We start from the raw sequence: 22,778 nt of genomic DNA, 5'->3' as shown, positions 1-22,778 counted from the left end.
AGACTAGGTTATGAAAGGCCCTGCTACTTTTGTCTGGTTCTCTTGAGATGTCCCCTCTGGGAGAAGTCTTCTGCCAGGTATGAAGGCTGATTACACTGAGGATGAAGTCGCCCGCCCATGAGGGCAGCTCTAGTTTATAGCCACAGCTCCAAGGTAACAGCCAATATCAAATGACACCCCATATAAGTGAGCCCTCTTGTACTTCTATTCCAGCGGGAGCCTTCAGATGTCTGCAGCCTGAACTGACATCTATGAGAGACTCCACGTGAGAACTGCCTAACTGAGCCCTTCCAAGTTTAAGACCCAAATTCAAGACAATTGTGAGCAAAATACACTGGTTTATTTTAAACTGGTAAGTTTGGGGTTGTTGTGTAACATTAGTAACTGAAATATGCTGCTCCCTCTCCCTACTTTTTTTTCCTGGAACTCCAATTAAACATATGTTAGACCCTCTCACTTCATCCTCCATTTCTCTTAACCTCAATTCCATATTTTTTGTCTCTGCTGGATTGAAGTAATTTTTTCCTGATCTGTTTTCCACTTTACTAATTCTTTCTTCAATTGAGTTTAATCTGTTATTAGTTCTGTACAGTGAGTTTAGCATTTTGGTTACTATAGTTTTCATTTCTAGAGATTCTATTTGGTTCTTTAAAAATTTGTTTGAAAAAGTTTCTTTTTCCTTGAACTTATTTTTAAGTTTGATTTATTTCTTCAAGCATAGAAATTGCATTATTTTTATAATCATTGATAATTCTAATATGTGATATTTTTACAGGTCTCTTTTAAAAATTTTTTAAAAATCCTTACCCAAGGATATGTTTATTGATTTTGAGAGAGAGAGAGAGAGAGAGAGAGAGATGAAGAGAATGCAACCTAGGTAGGTACCCTGGTTTCGAATTAAACCCACAACCTTTTGGTGCATGAGACAACGCCCAACCAAATGAGCCACCTTGGGATTTCTTGTGCAGTGTTAAGGTGCTAGCTTTTTAATTATTGGGTTCACTTTATAGTTATTCTTGTTTTTCCTTTTCTATCACATCAATTTCCCCAAGCATTTTCTTCCATATCCCTTCCCTTTTAAATTAGATATTTCCCATGTGCTATGAACGAAGAATCCAAATAACCAATGCAGTGAGAAGTTGCAAAAAGTAAAATAAACATACTTGGAGACAGAGTTTAAAGAGCTCTTCCATGATTAAGCTCTTCACAGCATGAATTCAATGTTCCTATTTAGCTACTCAGAAGTCTTTTTTAAAAATATATAATTCTCAGGTAGTTAAATTTTAGATAATTCAGGTTACCTAAACAAGCTGACCTCCAGAGAGGTGAAATGCAAATGTTATTTTGAAGAGGTATTCTAAAAGTTTCACTTAAGTAAATTTTCACATTGGTTTAAAGAAAAAATTTCTTTCCCTGCCTACAAATATTTCAGCTCTCTCAATTCTTGAGAAGAATTTGAAATTAAACATAGCCTGATCCCCTGGTAAAGAGACCAATATATACATAATCATTAATTAAATCAACTAATATATACTGGGTGCTTACTATGTGACAGGCATCATTCTATCCATTTAGGAGAGTTGCAGTGAATAAGATAAAGTCCCAGCTGCTCTCAAAGAATTAACAATCTAGTTGGGGGAGGTAAACAATTAAATAAACGTGTAACTGGTTATAAATACTTTAAAGGTTATAAACACAACCTGATAAGGGGACAGAGAGTGATATGGAAGTATTATTTGGATAGGGTGATCAGAGAGAATTCTGATCCCATTGTTGTTGTTAACGGCTGACCTCCGATAGACTCTTTATTAGGAGAGCAGGGAAAGCAAAGTGGCAACCAATTTATTTAAGCAAGGGACTTCAGGTACTCACTTTTCCAGTCCCCTACTCAAGGGATCTGGGTGCTTTTCTTTCAAAGTTTATTTTTTAATGCTGATCAATAAGAAATTGAAGTATTTATATACTACTAGTACTAAAAAAAGTTTATATCCTACTTGCATTAAAATGTAAATCATGCATCCGAGGTTAGTTAATACAACTGTCTTACTTGAAGGATGAGAAAACTGAGCTTTGGAAGGGAAGGGATTTGCTTAAGGTCACCCACCCAGTGGGAGAGGCAAAGCTGGAACAAAAGTTCCTGATTCTGTCTCCAACATTTTATACATACACCATCATATTTAAAGAATACAGAAAAAAAACACTCCAAAACTAGGTTTTAAAAGTCTGTTTCCTACCTGAAAAGGATGTGAAGATAAGAACCAAGGCCAGTTAAAATATGCCACCACGCATGAAATTGTGTGGTAACACCTACGATAGGTGGTACCTTCTTTCGAAAGTTCCTGTGAGGAGGGGGGGGGGGGGGGGGGGAAATCACCATGTTAATTTTTTAAAATATTTAGCAACTAATGCTGACAGTTTTAGAGCATTTTGAAATGCCATTCTCCAAAATGGCAGTTACTTAATTTCCTCAAGTCTGCTGCAGTCTGCCATACTATTTTGCAAAGTGTATTTTCAGGAATAGTATTCCTTGCAAAAGTTCTGAAGAAATGACTGTGGTCAAAACAAAAGCGGGAAATAGTACATAGTTTATTGTTCTCTTAGAGATCTATGATGCACATTAACAGATTAAAAACTTTGAAAAGTCCTACCCTAACTTATAGAGTTCACCTTCATTTTTTTTTCAGGTAACCTACTTACCCCTGGAACCCTTTATTTAGGTATTATCTTATTAATACCTTATAGGACAAATGTTTCTCGGAGCATACTTTGGGAAACACAGGTCTACCTAGCATGCACTTAAAGAACTAGATACATGCTTTTCCTATATCCTGCATACAACCATTACCTTAGAAGTGTACCACACAGTCTATAAAGTCCTTTGGTATTTATTATTTCACTTCATAGTAAGTCTCTGAGGTAGCTATTATTAGCTTTGCTTTAAGGATCAGGAAACTAAAATTCAAAGAGATTTCCTCCCTTTTTTATTGAATTTATTGGGGTGACATTGGTTAATAAAATTATATAGGTTTCCAGTATACAATTCTATCATATATCATCTATACTGTATTATGTGTTCACACCCCAAGTCAAGTAAGTCTCCTTCCATCAGAGATATTAATTGAATTGCCCAAGTCACTCTGCTAGTGAGTGGCATAGCCAAGTCTAAAATTCTAGATCTTTTTTTAAAAAAATATATCTTTTTATTGATTTCAAAGAGGAAAAGAGAAGGAGAGAGAGAGAGAGAGAGAGAGAGAGAGAGAGAGAGAGAGAGAGAGAGAAAACATCAATGGTGAGAGAAAATCATTGATCGGCTGCCTCCTGCATGACCCTACAACCCCCCCTCCCCACAACCAGGGTATGTGCCCTGACCGAGAATCGAACGGAATCAAACTGTGACCTTCTGGTTCATAGGTCTATGCTCAACCACGGAGCCTCGCTGGTCGGGCTAAAATTCTAGATCTTTTGATTAGATATATTAATATTCTCATTTATTAGAGGGAAAAAATAAACATGAAACATCAAATTATTTTTCTAGATATCCTATGAATTTTTGAGACAATTACCACCTAATTTTGAGACAATTACCAGCTCTAAATGGGTTTCTGAAGGGTATTACTGATTCAGAACTACTCAATTAGATCTTAGTTTTCAAAGCAAGATGTATTACTTGTTTGCTTCTGTACATTAAAGTCTACATTTACTTACTTAACTTTTTATTATGAGGAATTTCAAATGTGCAAAAATAGGCAAAGTAATAATGTACCCATTGACCTCAGAGACTGAAAATGTATCTTACCTTAGTGAATCACAAAAGATGTTATCTACGTTCCATAATAAAAATCCCAATAAAAATACGCCCAAAGATGTATAACCCAGTCCTCTAAGCCATGGATAAACCCTGTGGAAAAATTAAAAAGCACAATGAAATTTTGCTGCGTCATGTCATGATCAGAGCTTGAAGTAATCACTTTCATGAGAAGGAAAGGTTTTTGTTAGTATTAAAAGCAAACCTATCTATTAAATTATCTAATACATTTGCCTATTACAGTTAGCCATTAAAAGGTACTGAGAGAGAATGTGCTTCTAACACTTGGCTAGGTACGGTGTATCAAGAAGATAATGTAAAAGCCCCCAGTAACTCTATCAGTCCCATGGAAGTGCAAGGGGAGTGGTGGAACATAATTAACATTGAGTCACCTGCTCTGTGTCAGGCACTATACTAAATTAGATACACACACACACACACACACACACACACACACGCACGTACGCACAAATTAAATCTTCAAATAAACCCTATGAAGCAGGCATTATTCTTTTTACTTCACCAATAAAAAAACTGAAGCTTGGTGAATTACTCAAAATAACAGCTTATATGTATATTTTATAGCTGCAATGAGGTTTCATTGACGTACATTAAAATGCATATATTTAAAGTGTACATTTGATGAATATATTCATATGTATCCATGAAACCAACAACACACTCAAAATAATAAATATATCCATCACCTCTAAAAGCTGAGTCTGCATTTTTTATAATGTTGTATAAAGGGAATAATACAGCATATCTGCTTTATTGTATGTGCTTTTTCCACTTGGCATAACTATTTTGAAATTCTTCCATGTAGTTATGTGTATCAATACTTCAGTTCCTTTTATTCCTAAGTAGTGTTCCACTATATAGATATACCACATTTTGTTTATCAGTCCAAATATTGGTGGCCATTTGTGTTTCCAGTTTTCTTTGCCATATCAAAGCAGCTACTACCATTCATAAGTAAGTCTTTTTATGGACATACACTTTCATTTCTCTTGGGTAAAAAGCAAGGAGAGGAATGGCAGGTGAATGCTAAACTTTCTAAGACTCCACTAAACTGCTTTCCTAAGTGACTGTTTTCCCAAGTGATTTACATTCCCGTCAGCAGTGTATGAGTGTTTTTTGTTCTATATCCTCACCAACACGTGATATGACATCAGTCTTTTTAGTTGTTCTAGTAGGTGTACTAGTATAGTGGTATCTCATGGTGGTTTTAATTTGCATTTCTTTAATGGCTAAGGTCATTGAGCATCCTTTCACATGTGTATCTGCCATCCATCTAACTTCTTTGATAGTTTGTTGAATCTTTGCCCATTTAAAAAATTGTTGTTTGCCTTATTATTGCGTTGTAAGAGTTCTTTATATATCCTAAATGTAAATCTTTTGTTGGATATATATTTTGCATATACTTTCTCCAACTCTGACTTGCCCTAAATTTTCTTAACAGTGTCTTTTGAAGAACAAAAGTTTGTTATTTTGATGAAGTTAAATTTATCAATATTTTCATTATAGTTTACACTTTTTGTGCCCTATTTAATATCTCTTTGCTTAAGCAAGCCTGAAAAAACTTCTGCTCTATTTTCTTCTAGAAGTGTTTTAATCTTAACTTTTACATTTAGGAATTTGATTTACTTCTAGTAAATTTTTGTAATGGTGTGAGTTTAAGTTAATTTTTAAAATAAGACTATCAAACTGTTCAGCACAATTTGAAAAGATTACCTTTTCCTCACAGAATTACCGTAGATGCTTATTTAAAATCAGGTCAGTATGGATACGTAGGTCTATTTCAGAATGGGTCTATTTTTGGATGTTCCATTGATTTATATTTCATTCTTACCAGTAATACCACAATGTCCTAGTGTGGCACAGAGCAAAACAAGTAGTATTAAGTCCTCTAACTTTACTGTTCTTTTCAAAAATGTCTTGGCTATTCTAGATCCTTTGCCTTCCTATGTAAATTTCAGAATCAGTTTCTCATTTTTTACTCTAGAATTTTTAAAAGGCTTTAATATACTTGTACATTATAAACAAAAGGTGGTCATCATATATAGCTTTCCTCAAATTTCTTTAATTTTGAAACTCTTGTCTTCACATGGTGCCTATTAACAACTTGCTTAAAGAACTAGTATTCCTTGTAATTATACCATAATGAATGTTGGGTTATATAGCTTTCAATCAATAACCCTGTTGGAATTGGGTTTTATGTATTATTTCAATTTAGGCTATAGATTTATTGCCTGAATGTACTCTAATCATAGTGAGATGATACAAACTACTTACCATGTAACAATATAAATTGATCGAAGTACTAATGTGAAGACCAACATTCCATACATGACCTAAATAAGAAAGGAAAAAATGTTACTAAAATCATTATTCTTTGGCAAAGAAAATATATTTTGCCTACAAAAGTAGCCCTCCCAATTAAATGTAAACATTTATTATCTTTCATTACATTTTAAAGAACAGAATTTTTAAGAATATGTAATTATATATTTAAGAGTCATGCTAAGCTTTGAGGAAAACTTACGAGCCTGTTTGTGAATAACCAGTATCAGAAGTTCTGTGTCCATTTTAATTCTTATGTTATGTGAAATTTTAAATATTTGCCGAAACCTGAACAGATACTATAATTTTGCCTCACACTCCCTAGATCCTTCCCTTCTCTTTAGCTTCACTTTCAGCGACTGATTCTATTTCCCAGGTTGCAGGCTGAATCTCCAGTAGGAGGCGCACAGGAGGCAGTCGATTGACGTTTCTCTCACATCAGTTTTTCTCTCTCTCCCCCTCGCATTCTCTCTCTCTAAAATCAATAAGAACATATTAAAAAAATTGGTCAGATTATGTAAACTTTCTAACTCTGCTATCTCGCCTACAAAATGAAGATGATAATGTCTATATACAGTTTGTTGATATTTTTATGATAATAGGTAAGTCAGTCCATATAAACTATACAAAAGATACACAATACTTAGTACATAAGAGATATTAAAAAATGTCAGCTTCTTTTGCTTCTTTTCTAAGTGAGTTACACAGTAGTTTCTTCACATCTCTAATCTGTAATTAAGTGGTATAAGTGGAATATAATAAAATTTAAATAAATCTGCCTAAGTTCCTGTCTAGAACCAATCCATGGGAGACATCCACTTTCGCAAGAAGAGTTTAGGTAATAGTACTCTCTGAGACATTAGATGAGATCTCACTGTGATATTCAAGTACTGATTTGTTAATTGGCTGCTTAAAGAGGGTTAACTAACTTCTTAAATGTTCTCTTAATCTATTCTCATAGACATTTTTTACTTATTTCCTTATTTAAGATATATTGGTGAATATACTGAATGTGGTGGCTATGTGATTTACACTTTGCAAGGCTATCAAATTAAATAAAAGCATTTGACTCTCTTCTGGAGATGTTTGGATCACCTTATTTTTAATACAGTAAAGTAGAACTGGTATCAGGATTTTCTATCTGGGAAGCTAATCTGATTAGCAAGACAATCATCCTGGTTATGGCAGATCCTTTTAAAATGTTTATTAGCTCCTTCTCTCTAATAGTATGTCACTATTTATCTCTCTAGGCCAGGGGTGGGCAAACTTTTTGACTCGAGGGCCACAATGGGTTGTTAAACTGGACCGGAGGGCCGGAACAAAAGCATGGAGGGAGTGTTTGTGTGAACTAATATAAATTCAAAGTAAACATCATTACATAAAAGGGTACGGTCTTTTTTTTTTTTTTTTTTTTTTTTTAGTTTTATTCATTTCAAACGGGCCGGATCCGGCCCGCGGGCCATAGTTTGCCCACGGCTGCTCTAGGCCCAACTCAAATATCTCCTTTCAGAAGCTTTCTGTGATTATTACAGGCAAAATTTTATGCATGTCATCTTATATCTCAACTAGAAGCCCGTTGCACGAAGATTTGCACAATAGGCCTTCCTTCCCCTGGCTGTAGGCACCAGTTTTCCTCTGGCACCCAGGACACAGGCCTTTGGTCCGGCTGCAGCGAAGCTTGGCTTCTCTGCTGTGGCCGCAGCAAAGTTTGGCTTCTCTGCTACGGCTGCAGCGAGCCTCTTCAGTCTTCAGTCCGGCTAGAGCCTTCAGTCTTTGCTCCATGCCTGTGTATGCAAATTAACCGCCATATTTGTTGGGTTAATTTGCATAGTCACTGATTGGCTGGTGGGTGTAATGGAGTGACACCAATTTGCATGTTTCTCTTTTATTAGTATAAATATGTACTTTTAGTATCACACTGTATTGTTTATTGCCTTATGCTTTAACATATTAATTATTTTATATTACCCTTGTGAAGTAATACTTCTTTTTCTAAACATTTTACAGATAAAAAAATTGAAGAAAGGCACGTCAGAAATTTGTCCATGGATAATAAAGTGACAAGAAATCAAAGTGGTAAGAAATCAAGATTCCAAACTCTCAAGCCAAAGCTCCTTTAGATTGGACAACGTTGCTTTTCCCTCCTTTTCCATTATTTTTAAGATCTTGAAAGTTACTGTAAATCTTGTCACAAACTCCAAAACAATTTTCTACTTAAAAATTCCAAAACAACCCAGCCAGCATGACTCAGTGGTTGAGGGTCAACCCATGAACCAGGAGGTCTCAGTTTGATTCCCAGTCAGGGCACATTCACTGGGATGCGGGCTCGATCCCTAGTAAGGGGTGTGAAGGAGACAGCCGATCAATGATTCTCTCTTGTCATTGATGTTTCCATCTCTCTCCTCCTCTTCCTTCCCCTATCCTATCTAATAAAAGAGTAATATGTAAATTAACCATCACTCTGCGACAAAGATGGCGGCGCCAATAGTGGTCAGGGCGGGACGCTGGCGGCGTCACCCTGGCAATGCGAACCCAGCGTCTGTGCCCTGGCCACGTGGAGTGAGGGCTCATGGAGGGAGGGGAGGGGCCTCTGGCCAGAGGCTGGGCGAGGGATGCTGGTATTGTTGCAGGCCGGACTGAGGGACCCCCCACCCCCCGTGCACGAATTTCGTGCACCGGGCCTCTAGTGAAATCAATAAAAAAATAATGCGTCCTTTGAGTTGGGAGCAGTGAGAGAGAGACACAGAAGCCACATGAATTATTTGTAAATGTTGTTTTAATAAAAGCAGAGCTTTATCTTAAAAAAAAAAAAAAACACAAAAAACCAAACACATCAATAGTTATATGAAAGATTAAAAATACTCCAAATTCAAATCTTAGAAAAGTTTTCTTTTACGAATGATACCCAGAAAATAAATAGGGATAGATGTTTTTAAGCCATAATTACAGATAGTTTTGATTATAATTACTTAACAGATCAGCACAGGATATTCTAGATTAGATATTTGAGGCAGAGGGCTTTTTAAAAAAGCTTTACAATAGTGGGTCATTTTCCCTAACCTGTTTTTTAATACTGGAGTAAGTAATAATTTAGCTACATGCAGTAGAAGCACTTTTGTTTGTTTGTTAATCCTCACCAAGGATATTTCTTTCCATTGATTTTCAGAGAGAGTGGAAGGAAGGGAGGGTAAGAGAGAATGACACATCAACTGGAAAGGGAATCCTGCAACCCAGGTACATGCCCTTATAAGACATATATGTTACAAATATTTTTTTACAAGTCTATTTTCCTTACGACCAGCAGCCATATCTTATTTGCCTTGGTATAATAATATTACTTAATGCTTACTGAGTGCTTACAATGTGCTAACAGTTTTTTATATGCATTATCTCATTTAATCCTCAGACAACTTTAGGAGATTATTATACCAATTTTAGGCGGCATAATAAACTCCTTAAGAGCAGGGACCTCTTTATTTCATTTATTAATATATATCTTGTGACTAGTACAGCACCTGGCACTTAAAAAGCTCAAAGAAGTTAAGTAACTTGTCCAAGGTATATAGCTAGTAAGTGGAGAGATTAGATTGGAATCCAAATCTGTCTAACTTTAGATCTTAAAGTCTTTTTTTGAAATGTATTTTTATTGATTTCAGAGAGAGGGAGGGGGCGATAGAAATATCAATGATAAGAGAAAGTCATTGATCGGCTGCCTTCTGCACACCCCCTACTAGGGATCGAGCCCACAACCCAGCATGTGCCCTTCATCAGAATCGAACCTGGTACCCTTCAGTCCACAAGCGGATACTCTAGCCACTGAGCCAAACCAGTAAGGCTAGATCTTAAAGTCTTACTTTTATGCCTCTTTAATTACAACTTCCAGCTCAGAATTTGGTACTGAGAAGGTACACTGTGGAAGTGGACATCTGTTGAATGAATGAATGTATTCTACTTCAGGTTGTTTAGCCACTTCATACTAGCATTCCCCTACTTCTTCACTTCTCCATCCTGATTTTTATTTTATTTTTTCCAGCCTAATTTTTAATCTCTAAGCCTAGGATATAAGCCATAGCTATAAGCTTTCATTCTGTCTCCCTTCCGATCAGCAAACATTACCACTCTACACAGAGAAGAAAATATTTACTACTGGAAAAACATGTGGAAATTACAGCATGAGATATTATATGAATACTAGAGGCCTGGTGCACAACATTCATGCACTGGGGGTGGGGGTGGGGGCGGGTAGGTCCCTCAGCCCAGCCTGCGTCCTTTTGCAGTCTGGGTGCCCTCAGAGGATGTCCTACTGACGGCTAGTGGGCCTAAGCTGCAGTTGGACATCCTTAGTCAGCCCGGCTTGTGGCTGAGTGGCTCTTCCTCTGTGGGAGCGCACTGACCACCAGGGGGCATCCCCTGCTTTAAGCAACTGCCCCCTGGTGGTCAGTGCGCATCATAGCAACCGGTTGTTCCACTGTTTGATCAATTTGCATATTACCCTTTTATTATATAGGACTAGTGCCCTGGTGCACAGATTCATGCACATTGAAAGGAAATTAATTAGAAGGTGGCTGATGGGGTGGGACTGGGTGAGATGGGCTGGACACGCTCGTGAGTCAAACTCCCATGATCCCTCCCTGGCTGATTGCACCTGGGGCGGCACCGTGGCTCAAAGTAAGCGGGGTCCCTCTGGGAGGTGGGGTCCCTCGGCCTGGCCTGTGGGGATCGGGCTGAAACTGACTGACATCCCCTGAGGGGTCCCAGATTGTGAGAGGGTGGTTCTTGGGTTATGCACCCCAGAATTGAGCTCCCTCCTCTTTAGTTCTGGGGTACATCACCCAAGAACTGTAGCTGCCAAGTCACCACAGCTTGGCAGCTCCTGCATTGAGCATCTGCCCCCTGGTGGTCAGTGCATGTCATAGCTACCAGTCGGAGCGTCTGTCCCTTGGTGGTCATTGCGCGTCATAGCTACTGGATGGACTGTCGGACGGTGGCTTAGCCTTTTATATATATAGGTTTTGTTACTTTTTAAAAAATATATATTTTATTGATTTTTTACAGAGAGGAAGGGAGAGGGATAGAGAGTTAGAAACATTGATGAGAGAGAAACATCGATCAGCTGCCTCCTGCACACTCCCCACTGGGGATGTGCCCGCAACCAAGGTACATGCCCTTGACAGGAATCGAACCTGGGACCCTTGAGTCCGCAGGCTGACGCTCTATCCACTGAGCCAAACCAGTTAGGGCAGATTTTGTTACTTTTATTACATAAATATAATGTCAAATAGATCTAAAATATAAAATGGAAAATTGGTCATAAACTTACAAAAATTAACCTCAAATTTCCAAATTTTGTTTTTTTGTGGTTGATTTTTCTTTCTTGTAAAGGCAAACAAAAATGTTATAAAAATGGAACTATTTTTAATATAAACTTTCTTCATTTTCTACAGTGTCAATAAATCTTTCTAAACAATGACATCACTTTAAGTTTTAATAAACAGGTAAGTGAGTTGAGGGTTTCCTCTCCTATAACATCTACTATGTCTATTTTCAGCAGGCCTATAGAAAAGCAAGGCAGAATAATGTGGTTTTGGAATTTATTTAAAAAACAGATTTCGGCCCTGGCCTGGCAGCTCAGTTGGTTGGAGTGTTGTCCCAATAATCCAGTTGCAGGTTTGATCCCTGGTCAGGGTACATTTAAAAATCAACCAGTGCATAAATAAGTGGAACAACAAATTGATCTCTTCCATCCCTCCCTCCCTCTCTGTTTACACATAAATAAATGTATATAATCCAATATCTCTGTTTAAATAAATAAATAAAGCCAAAACCGGTTTGGCTCAGTGGATAGAGTGTCGGCCTGCAGACTGAAAGGTCCCGGGTTCGATTCTGATCAAGGGCATGTACCTGGGTTGCGGGCACATCCCCAGTAGGAGATGTGCAGGAGGCAGACGATCGATGTTTCTCTCTCATCGATGTTTCTAACTATCTCTCTCCCTTCCTCTCTGTAAAAAATCAATAAAATATATTTTTAAAATAAATAAGTAAATAAAAATAAAAAACAGATTTCAGTTAGATAATTATTGTCTAGCTTCAGTTTAAAATGTTATAGGTATATTTACTTATTATATAAGCACAAAATAATCTAAAACTACAGAGCTTCTGACACCCTGAAATGTGTGCTTATTGATTTATTTTTATTTGTTAGTTTGTTAAAAGAATGGTGACAGGAGTCAAACAAATCTAGATTACAATCCTGGCTCTGCCTCTTAATAACTATGTAACCCGGTGGCAAATTACTTAATATTTGTGAGCTCATTTTCCTTCTAATGTGGATAATAAGCCCTAATTTGTAGGACTGCTGGGGAGATTAGTCTGTGTATCAATGTGCATAGTGCCAGGCACATGGTGGCACTCAATAAACAATAGCTCTCTTTAGTTAGGGTCTGCTACTTTATTTCATTCTGGTTTCATTATAAATCATTATTTCCTCCAGCAGTTTCCTGTGTTTGCTTCCCTCAATTTAAATAACTTTCTACCTCAAAAAACTTATAATATATATTAGGAGGAAAATATTCAAGGACTTTTCACTCTACCTTTTCTAGAAAATAATGTCATAAAAAGATTTTATATATGTATGTGCAGAAGGCTTCCTCTTTTTTTCTCCTTATATGAGCAATGTTGCACCTGCATTACTGACTACCAACAGCCAGGTGGACCTGGGCATTGACTGTTCCAGGTAGATTCCTGTTACCTACAGCTGGCTCCTGTAGGCACTTGAGTTTGCAACCTCTGTATTTGCATATTATTTCTCAGAAAAGGAAAACACAAAGCAGGCAAGTATTGTTAACCAATCAAATGTGTAATAATTTTTAAGAATTACCTGATGGAATACAGGCTCCTTTACCTTAAGGTAAACCTGCAAAATATTGAAACACATGTGAATGAAATGCATGATGAAGGGGAAAAGAAAACTTATTATAAGAATTCTGAAAATTCCAAACCTCTCCTGCTTCCCTAGTCCTGCTACTCAGATCTGACTCCAGCCACATAAAACCAATCAGATTAAGTGGCAATGCCATAGGAGGGCTCATCCCTACAGGTGGGTCTTTCCCAGTGCTAGCTTTACCATGGTCAACTACATGTTTCAAAATTGTTGTGGATGTCTCTGGTCTCTTGGCCTCTGCATCAGCATCAAGGAGGGGCAAAGATGCATGGATACGTATGACAGCTGAAGAGGCTATGCCTACATCCCTGTAGCAGACATGTTCTATAGTATAAAGAGGTACAGATACAAATTGAATTTCAGACTCTGCCACTTACTTGCTGCAGGCTTTGAGTAAGTGGCATCACAACCAAAAGACTAATTTTTCCTTATCTTGATAATGGGAATAACATTGGTGACAAATAAGAAGCTAAAATACATGAAAGGGCCCTGGCCGGTGTGGCATCATCCCATGCACCAAAGGGTTGCTGGTTCAATCCCTCATAGGGGGCATGCAAGGGCAGCCTATCAATATCCTGCTCTCACATTGAAGTTTCTCTCTCCCTCTCTAAGAACCAATAAAATATCTTTTAAAAAGGGCATAAAAGTGTCTAGCATAGTAGGTGCTCAAAAAGTGAAAACATTAAAAAAAAATCTCTGCCCCAGCCAGTTTGACTCAGTGGATACAGCATCAGCCCATGGACTGAAGGGTCTTGGGTTTGATTCTGAACAAGGGCATATACTTTGGTTGCAGGCTTGATCCCCAATCCTGGTAAGGATGCATGCGGGACGCAACCAATCCATGTGTCTCTCTCACTTCGATGTTTCTCTCTGACCCCCCTCCCCCGCAACCTTTCTTCTACTTTGTAAAAATTAGTGGAAAAATATCCTTGGGTGAGGATTAATAAAACAAATTTCTTGTGTTTCTGCTTCCCAAAACTTCTAAGTCACTTGCCCAGATGTCTTCCCAGTTACACAAACTCTAGTTTTAGGCTCCATTGTCATATGGGTGGTTAAATTCAATGCCTATTCAAGATTTAGCTTACACTTGCTGCATTATAGGAATACACTTTTAAAATGACATGGTAGAGAGAATCAAAATTTAAATAGTAACCTTGAAATGACTCCCATCACTTACAAGACAAAGTCCAAATTTCAAAGCCTTCCATGATCTCACCCCTGACTTTCTGATTGGCTTCAGTGCTTTCCTCTTGTTTCTTTTTAATTCTAGGCTCCAGAAAGGACAGTGCTTCCCCCAAATATGCTGGTTTCTTGCTTCTGTATCTTTAAACATGGCTGCTCTTCACTTTGTTCAGAAATCCTCCCCTGCTGGCAAACACTCATCAGTTCAAACTATATCTCCTTCTTGAAGCCTTTTCTGATCCTTTCTCTGTTCAGCAACCACTCACCCTCACAGTCCATGTACACATGGTTCTATGCCTATGAACAGTGTAATAGTCTATTAGAAATGCTTCACCACACTCTTGCCCAAAAGCCTGGTGAACTCCTACTCATTAGTTAAAACTCAGCTTAAATGCCTTTTCTATGGAGCTTTCCTTGACCCACTCTAGAAATCTTCATTGATACTCCTTCATCTCATCCTTGTATGACTAGTTTTTACCTCTGTTATTGTAATTATTATCTTTTGAAGCAATTCTTCATTTACATGTTTGACTTCTGTATTAGAATGTACTCCTCAAGCAAAGCAACTGCTCGCAGTCATCTTTATATTTTCTACTGCCTGATATGATAGGTTTGCAATAAAAGTTTGTTGAAATGAGTATCTAAATTCAATTCACTTGAGGAAAAAAGACACTTAGGTAGGCTCAGAAGTGACCAGCTATCTCAACTTATTAAGAAAAGGTTAAAAAATAGTCATATTAGACTCAACAGAGCAGAGTAAATCTCTCTCTCTTTTTTTTTTAACAAAAAGGAGACAATATATCCATCCATAAAAAGAAGTTCGCTTTCCCCCATTTCTACTAAATATTAACCTTTTGATTTTTCCCTATTTTTTAAAACCAGAGTTTTAAAAAGTTGTTTCAACTTTTTGTTGAGAAATAACACCTAAATGGGAAACAAAGAAGCAGTAACTGTGAGTTTTCTCTAGAAACATTTCAATTTGAACAGTATGAACCAAACACTGGAAGCAAAATGTGCCAAACTCCATAAAAGGCTAGTTCACATGCTTAATCTGTTCGAAACAAAGTATGACTTACGGTGGTTACTATTAAACTGAATAGAACTAAGGTAAAAAGCAGATGGTAGTTTACTGAATTCTTGGTCTTGAAACATTCAAACCTTAAAAATAGAGAGAAAAAGAAAAATTGCTTTAGAGTATATAACTAGAAAAAGAAATAGAATGCTGTTGGACCACTTACACACATTCTTTGGGTCTAGTGATGCCCATCATTTCTTCCCATCCATACTCTCATCTCAGAGAACTTGGACTGTCTACAGTCTCCAAGAGGTTGAGGGAACAGGAGCAGGCACCTTATTTAAACTGGACCAATGAGAGGCTCACCTCTGAAAATTTGGTGTTTGGAAGCTAGAGACCGAATCAGTCAAGTGTGGAGAGTCAAAGTATAAAGCCATAGGGATTCCAAGTCTGATGTTGACAACAGGGCAGTCAAACTGAATGAACAAGCAGATGAATGAGCAGAGAACTGGTCTGCAGGGAGGGGAAAATAAAGCAGACATAAAGACTTGAAGCCATGTTGAGAGGAAGGAATGGAGAAAAGAGGGAGGGAGGGAGAGAGAGAAGCTGTCCTTCCAGTTTAATGAGGCTCTACCTCCTGATGTTGGGTCCCACATAATTTCCTCATGTCCTTACAATAAATAAGTCTCTCTTAACTCAAACTAGCTTGAGTATATCTTTCAACTAATGATCCAGGAATAACATAGTATTATAGAAAATATCACTATATTATCATCTTTTTACTTATCTGTCTCCCAACCAGACTGTGAATTCCTTGTGTGCTGGGATAAAACCTTTTTTCCATATATCTAGTCACTAGGATAGTATCTGACAGAGGAAATATTCAGTAAGTAAGGAAATGTAAAGAAATACACGGCCATCAGTTAAGTATCCAACCTTTGAACCCATGTTTTAATACAAACAGCAGGAGACCTCTCAGTTCACTAATCAATTGGCTGTGGGAATTGGACTCACCTCCTATTTCCTTCTCTGCAAAGAAAGGTGGTGGCCCAGATGACTTATAAGATCTCTTTTGTCTTTAAATTCTGGAACTTAATGACTTAGTAAAAGAGCTCATCTGAAAGTATTTTTCTAGACCAGGGCAATTTCTCAGCCTAAGCCTGTTTTCTTTGTTGTTGTTTTTTGGTTTTTCTTTTGTAAATAAAATTTTACTGGAACATAGTCACATCCATTTGTTTACATATCTTTCATGCTGCAACAGCAAAGTTGAAGGGGTGCAACACTACAGGCACACAAAGCCAAAAATAGTTACTGTCTGGCCTTTACAGAAAAAAATTTCAGAACTTTTAAAATAATATGTTTTTAAACTGTTCTGAATTTTGCATACCTTTAGAAGATATTCTTGAGCTAGCAATGATGACCATATTGAGAAGAATCAGCCAACCATCACATAAAGGGCTCAGGGGCTCAGAGACATGTTAAGTATTAGTGCTGGGGAACAGAACATATATTTAGAAGGTAAGGTTGAAACAGGCTATAAAGCCAGGATGAGTGGAATAGGAAACTGAGATAGTTAAACAGCAATTTGCAGCCATTTAGAAAATCTAGATGCCAAGCAGTTTGTAGCCACCTAGTAAATCCCATATTTCCTAAATCAAGGACATTTAAGAGCAAATGGTTTGAACTTCTCCTTCCCAACTAGAGGGTAAATAGCTTAAATCAGCGGTTGCCAACCTTTCGGACCTCACGGACCACCAGTGGTTGGCGACCGCTGGCTTAAATCACCCTACTCGGAGACAGCAGAATTCCAATTAGTGCTATTTGCTAACCACACCCAAGGACAGATGAAATTAAGAGAATAAATCTCATTTTGGTACATCAGCATAAAGCTGATGAATATCCTACTGAGATCCCCCCATTCACCCTGCCTTTAAAATCCCTCAAAACCAAGGTTCCAGCACATTCTCTTCCTCCCAGGAACATTCCCATGCCTCCCCCATCCCATTCTTTCCCCACAAGCATGCATCTCCTAAGTTGTAAGGGAACCCACAAGGCTTGCAACCAGGGCAACACTGGGCAGTGGCAGTTCATCCTGGGCAAATCCCTTGAACATGACACCCAGGCCCCCTTTTTCTGACTTCTTAGTGAGCCAAAGCAGACCAGCCTCGGCTCATTTCATCAGCCCTTTCTTATCTCACTGTGCCGTTTTAGTAAATGTCCTCTAAAATTCACCTGGACTCGTGTTGTGAAATTTTTCCTGCACGAAGTCAAGAACCCACACACTACTGGTGAGCCCTAGGCAGACCTGCTCAGGGACAGGCCCCCTTTCCAGTAACAAGGTTACTAAACTTGTAGTTCAATTTCCAACTCTGACACTTACTAACTACATGATCTTAGGTAAGTCACCTAAGCATAAATTCTGCTTTATATCTGTGGACTAACAGGGGGCTCTATGGAAAGTACCTTCCCAGATGATTTGATCATAAACTCCTAAATGGTCAGGTCATGGTGGGTAGTAACGCCCCAGGCATATAACTTTTTAGTAAAGGTTTTTTCTTTGTCTTAAGCCCTGTCCATTGTTTCTGTGCATCTAGGTTAACACACCTTTGAAATAAGCCTAACCACTTTTAAGAAAGCACATCATCTTAACTATCCAATTCCTGCCTTGCTTTCTCCCACTTTCCTGTAATCTTCTTTAGTTCCCTCCTTAATTCCAAATGCAGAAAAGAAACTGCAAAACTGTCATTCTCTACAGCATTTGAGATCTTGCGTCCCAGCAACTGTCCTCAGTTTTGGCTCAAACTCTTATAAAAACTTTCTACAGACTTGGACATTTCTTACGTCAACACATCCTTAGACAAGTTACTAAACCTCTCTGTGCTTCACTTCATCTATAACATAGGGACAATACGCATTAATCTTGCACAACTGTGATAATTAGAGATAACTGATGATCTGGTATCTCTAGAACAATTACAAATACAAAATAGATAAAAATTATTTTTATGGATTAATATATAAAATCTTTACCTAAACATGTATACATTTATAACTCAAGGAAAGGCAAATTATGTAAGTTATGTCAAATTTAAGTAATAGTCTACCTAAATTGGCTATAGGGTATTGATATCACAAAAATTAATAAACAACATTATTTTAACTTCCCAGAGATTATGCTCTACGTCAAGATCACAAATATTATAATCTTTTACACTATTATAATCTCTCAGTAATATTAACTGAGTTAGTTATATAACTCAATTCACTATAAGGCCAATGTGAATTTTAAAATATATCAAATAACTAAATTTTAAACTTAAATACTTACATGCAGTACACAAATATACAACTGCTGTAAATCATTGGGAGTTCATCCAATAGCTATAAGAAACAAAGACAGATAATAGGATGTCAATACTGTAGAGTTGCAATTATTATGCAAATAAAGTAAAATTTCACGATTAAAATGGTCACCTCATTATCTAATATCTTTTATTAATTCTTTTGTATATTTATCATTATCTAATCTACCCTGAGTGTGTTTAATTTATTGTTTTTGAATAATCAAGCCTATCCATCCATCTATCTGTCCTAATGTACATAGCTAAGTAGAATGCAGGATGCACTGGGCAGCTCAGATCATTTGGTAATCACAAACTATAGTATCACATTTCCAAGAAAGTATGATGCTCACCATCTAGAGGTCTATGGGTCCTATCAGTATTCTTTTGCATTTCTGCCCTTTTCTGTAGCACTTAAGATGGATAAAATGTTCACTAATATACATAAGAAGAGGTATTAATGGTCGGGAAAGTCATTTAGTTAATCTAAGTAAACTATGCCTCTGAAAGATAATGTTATTAGCAATAATAATAATAATGATTATAGCTATTATGTATTATATTACAAGTGAGACACTAAGCTGAGTGTTAGATAGGTTATTGCTAATACTTAAACCTGTCCTAAAACCAATCCTGTATGGAGAATGTTCTGAAGAAAGAAAGCGTAGACATGGGAGGTCTAGCCAAGAGGTTACAGCGGTCCAGGCTAAGGAAAATTGCTACTTGGATTAAGGTAGCAGAATTGGGAATAGATGTAAGTGAACAGGCTTGAGATCTAGTGATATTGTAGTCAAAGTAATGTCTTAGTTCATACATTACTCACATGTTTGTGATGATGTTGATGTAAACAAACCTATTGCACTGCCAGATGTATAAAAGTATAGCACATACAATTTCAGTAGTAGACAATACCACCTAGGTTTGTATACTAGTAAGTACACTCTATTATGCTTGCACACCAATGAAATTGTCTAATGACACATTTCTGGCCATATTCCTATGTTAATCAGCACATGATTGTATTCCCAGTTCCTTCCCCTCAGGTTTTTAATTCTTTCACCATTCTGGTGCCTTTCATTTGAATACATGCTAGGTTAGTCCTCAGAATTGAATGCAATATTCTTGTCACAATATGATCAACACATAGTAGGGGAGCCTATCCTTCCCCTCACTCAGATGCTTAGTCTTGCCTGATATTTTATCTCAGCACATTCATCTAGTTGTTTCTCTCTCTCTCTCTCTCTCTCTCTCTCTCTCTCTCTCTCTCTATATATATATATATATATATATATATATATATATACACACACATATACATATATGATAAATAAATAGGTAAAATGGGCTTCAGCAAAACTGAAAACTTTTTTGCTTCAAAGAATGCTATTAAGAAAATGAAAAAAACACCCAACAGAATGGAAGAAAATGTTCGCAAACCATATATTTGATAAGGGTCTAGTATCCAGAACAGATAAAGAACTCTTTTTTTTTTTAATATATTTTATTGATTTTTTACAGAGAGGAAGGGAGACAGATAGAGAGTCAGAAACATCGATGAGAGAGAAACATTGATCAGCTGCCTCCTGCACATCCTCCACTGGGGATATGCCCGCAACCCAGGTACATGCCCTTGACCGGAATCGAACCCGGGACCTTTCAGTCCGCAGGCCGACGCTCTATCCACTGAGCCAAACCGGTTTCGGCAAGAACTCTTACAATTCAATGAAAATAAGCAAATAACCCTATTTAGAAATGAATTAAGGATCTGAATAGATATTTCTCTTAAGAAGATATATGGATAATCAATAAACACATGAAAAGATGCTCAACATCATTAGTCATTAGGGAAATGCAAACCAAAACCACAGTGAGATACCACTTCACACCCATGAATGGATATAATCAAAAGGACGAGCAATAGCAAGGATATGAAGAAATGGCTGGTGGGAATGTAAAATGGTGTGGCCACTTTGAAAAACAATCTGGCAGCTCCTCAAAAGGTTAAGCATAGGGTCACCAGTGACCCAGCAATTCTACTGCTAAGTATATATGCAGGAGAATTAAAAACATATATCCACAAAAACCTGTACATGAATGTTCATAGCAACATTATGCATGAAAGACCAAAAATGGAAATAAAACAAATACCCATTACTTGATAAATAGATAAGCAAAATGTGGTATATCCAGACAATGGAATATTATTTGGCCTATCTAAAAGAAGACAGACACAAAAGGTTACCTATTGTATAATTCATTGCAATGAAATATTCAGAATAGGCAAATCCATGGTTGTCAGGGGCTAGGTGGCGGCAGTAGTATGGAGTGACTGCTAATGGGTTTCTCTTTGGGGTGATGAAATTGTCCTCAAATTAGATAGTTTGAATGTCTTTAATTTTTATAGATCCTTTCCAAGCTATATCATCTTACCATAAATAATTTATACTTTATTAAAAATAGTTTTAATATTATATCATGTTTTCTGAGCTAGAAAGTGTTAAGAAATGTTTTCTATGCTTGATTAGGTCAGACCAGTGTTTCATAATCTGTATATTCTCCAACTCAAGCATGGCATGTATAGCACACATGACACTTTCTTATGAATATGTGTTATACATTTAATGCAGTTATAATTTGTAGACTTTTGTATATACAGATCCTTCTAGAATTAACATTCTCCAATACAGTAGTCACCAGCTTTATTTTATGTGGCTACTGAGCACTTAAAAGAAACCTAATCTAAGTGAAGATCTACTGTAAGCATGAAATATATATCTGATTTCAAGATGTGAAGCATTTTAATATTAATTACAGGTTGAAGTAATACTTTGGAGATATTGGGTAAAATAAAATATATTAAAATTAATTTCACTTATTTTTATTTTTTTTAATATATTTTATTGATTTTTTACAGAGAGGAAGGGAGAGGGATAGAGAGCCAGAAACATCGATGAGAGAGAAACACCGATCAGCCGCCTCCTGCACAGCCCCCACTGGGGATGCGCCTGCAACCAAGGCACATGCCCCTGACCGGAATCGAACCTGGGACCCTCCAGTCCGCAGGCCAACGCTCTATCCACTGAGCCAAACCGATTAGGGCTAATTTCACTTATTTTTAAATGTGGTTTTTATTAATGTGCCCCCTCAAAAATTTTAAATTACATATGTAGCTCACATTATATTTCTACTGGACAGTGCTGTTCTAGACTATCTGGGTTAGTGATGGAGAAAAAAGAGGTCAAAAGATTGAGGGATAGGTATATGGCCTCCTTAGAGCAAAGGCAATAAATAAAAATCCTTGCATAGCTCTAAAACCTTGCTAGTGAGAGGGACCAGATCATTCAAATGAACTCTGTAAGAGAGAGACATGAGGGAATGCAGGCATCTAAGAACAAAACTATATTATTTTGACGAACTGATTATGTCTTTTTTAGATGTCTCCCTGGGACTCTACTCTAAAATTGTATATACCTACACAGAGGTGGTTAAAAAGTTATAATCTAGCCTGGCTGTCATGGCTCAGTGGTTGAGCATCGACCTAAGAACCAAAAAGTTATAATCTTCACTTGTCATGGACAACTTATTTGCTTGCCTCTTTACTTCACTTAGTGCATCTGGATACTTTGGCCTTAAGTAAAAACTCCAGAGATTACTAATCTCAATTCCCACCCCTTCCCAAGTCTCTTGTTTCAACTATCTTCTAGTAACATGCTCTTTTCTCAAATTTGAAGTGTTTCTGGATTAGAAGAAACAAGCATTTGGTCAATTTTGTCATTACTGACCTGCATTTCATATTTCAGAGTCATGTGGAAGCACCAGGATCCCATTCCTACCACTGAAATTAAAACAAACAAACAAAACAATTAGCATTACATTCTTTGGAAGTGACCAGAGTGACTTAAGAAGGCAATAAGACATTTCAAAGCACTGAGTGTATGTTTTAACAAGTATATTTTTATTGATTTCAGAGAGGAAGGGAGAGGGAGAGAGAGATAGAAACATCAATGATGAGAGAGAATCATTGATCAACTGCCTCCCGCACACCCGCTACTGAGGATCAAGCCCACAACCTAGGCATGGCCCTGACCAGGAATCAGAATGGAATCGTGACCTCCTGGTTCATAGGTCAATGCACAACCACTTAGCCACACC

General features: G+C 37.3%; 1 protein-coding gene across 3 annotated transcripts in view; it reads right to left on the bottom strand.

Annotated features, from left to right (window-relative positions):
- The window catches only part of ACER3 (alkaline ceramidase 3), an 87,400-nt gene that overhangs the window by 4,166 nt on the left and 60,456 nt on the right, over window positions 1-22,778 (bottom strand). For all 3 annotated transcript variants that reach the window (XM_081100073.1, XM_081100075.1, XM_081100074.1), the window contains 7 exons: window positions 22,409-22,461; window positions 18,614-18,666; window positions 15,347-15,428; window positions 13,026-13,061; window positions 6,101-6,159; window positions 3,797-3,898; window positions 2,235-2,339 (listed from right to left, as the gene is read on the bottom strand). In XM_081100073.1, coding sequence (XP_080956199.1) covers window positions 2,235-2,339; window positions 3,797-3,898; window positions 6,101-6,159; window positions 13,026-13,061; window positions 15,347-15,428; window positions 18,614-18,666; window positions 22,409-22,461 — 490 coding nt within the window. The remainder of the gene's footprint in view (window positions 1-2,234; window positions 2,340-3,796; window positions 3,899-6,100; window positions 6,160-13,025; window positions 13,062-15,346; window positions 15,429-18,613; window positions 18,667-22,408; window positions 22,462-22,778) is intronic.

The sequence above is a fragment of the Myotis nattereri genome (genome assembly GCF_964212035.1).
Source record: "Myotis nattereri genome assembly, chromosome: 9".
Classification (NCBI taxonomy): domain Eukaryota; kingdom Metazoa; phylum Chordata; class Mammalia; order Chiroptera; family Vespertilionidae; genus Myotis; species Myotis nattereri.
Note: the sequence above shows the minus strand (reverse complement) of the source record. Positions and strands in the feature narration are given on the sequence as shown.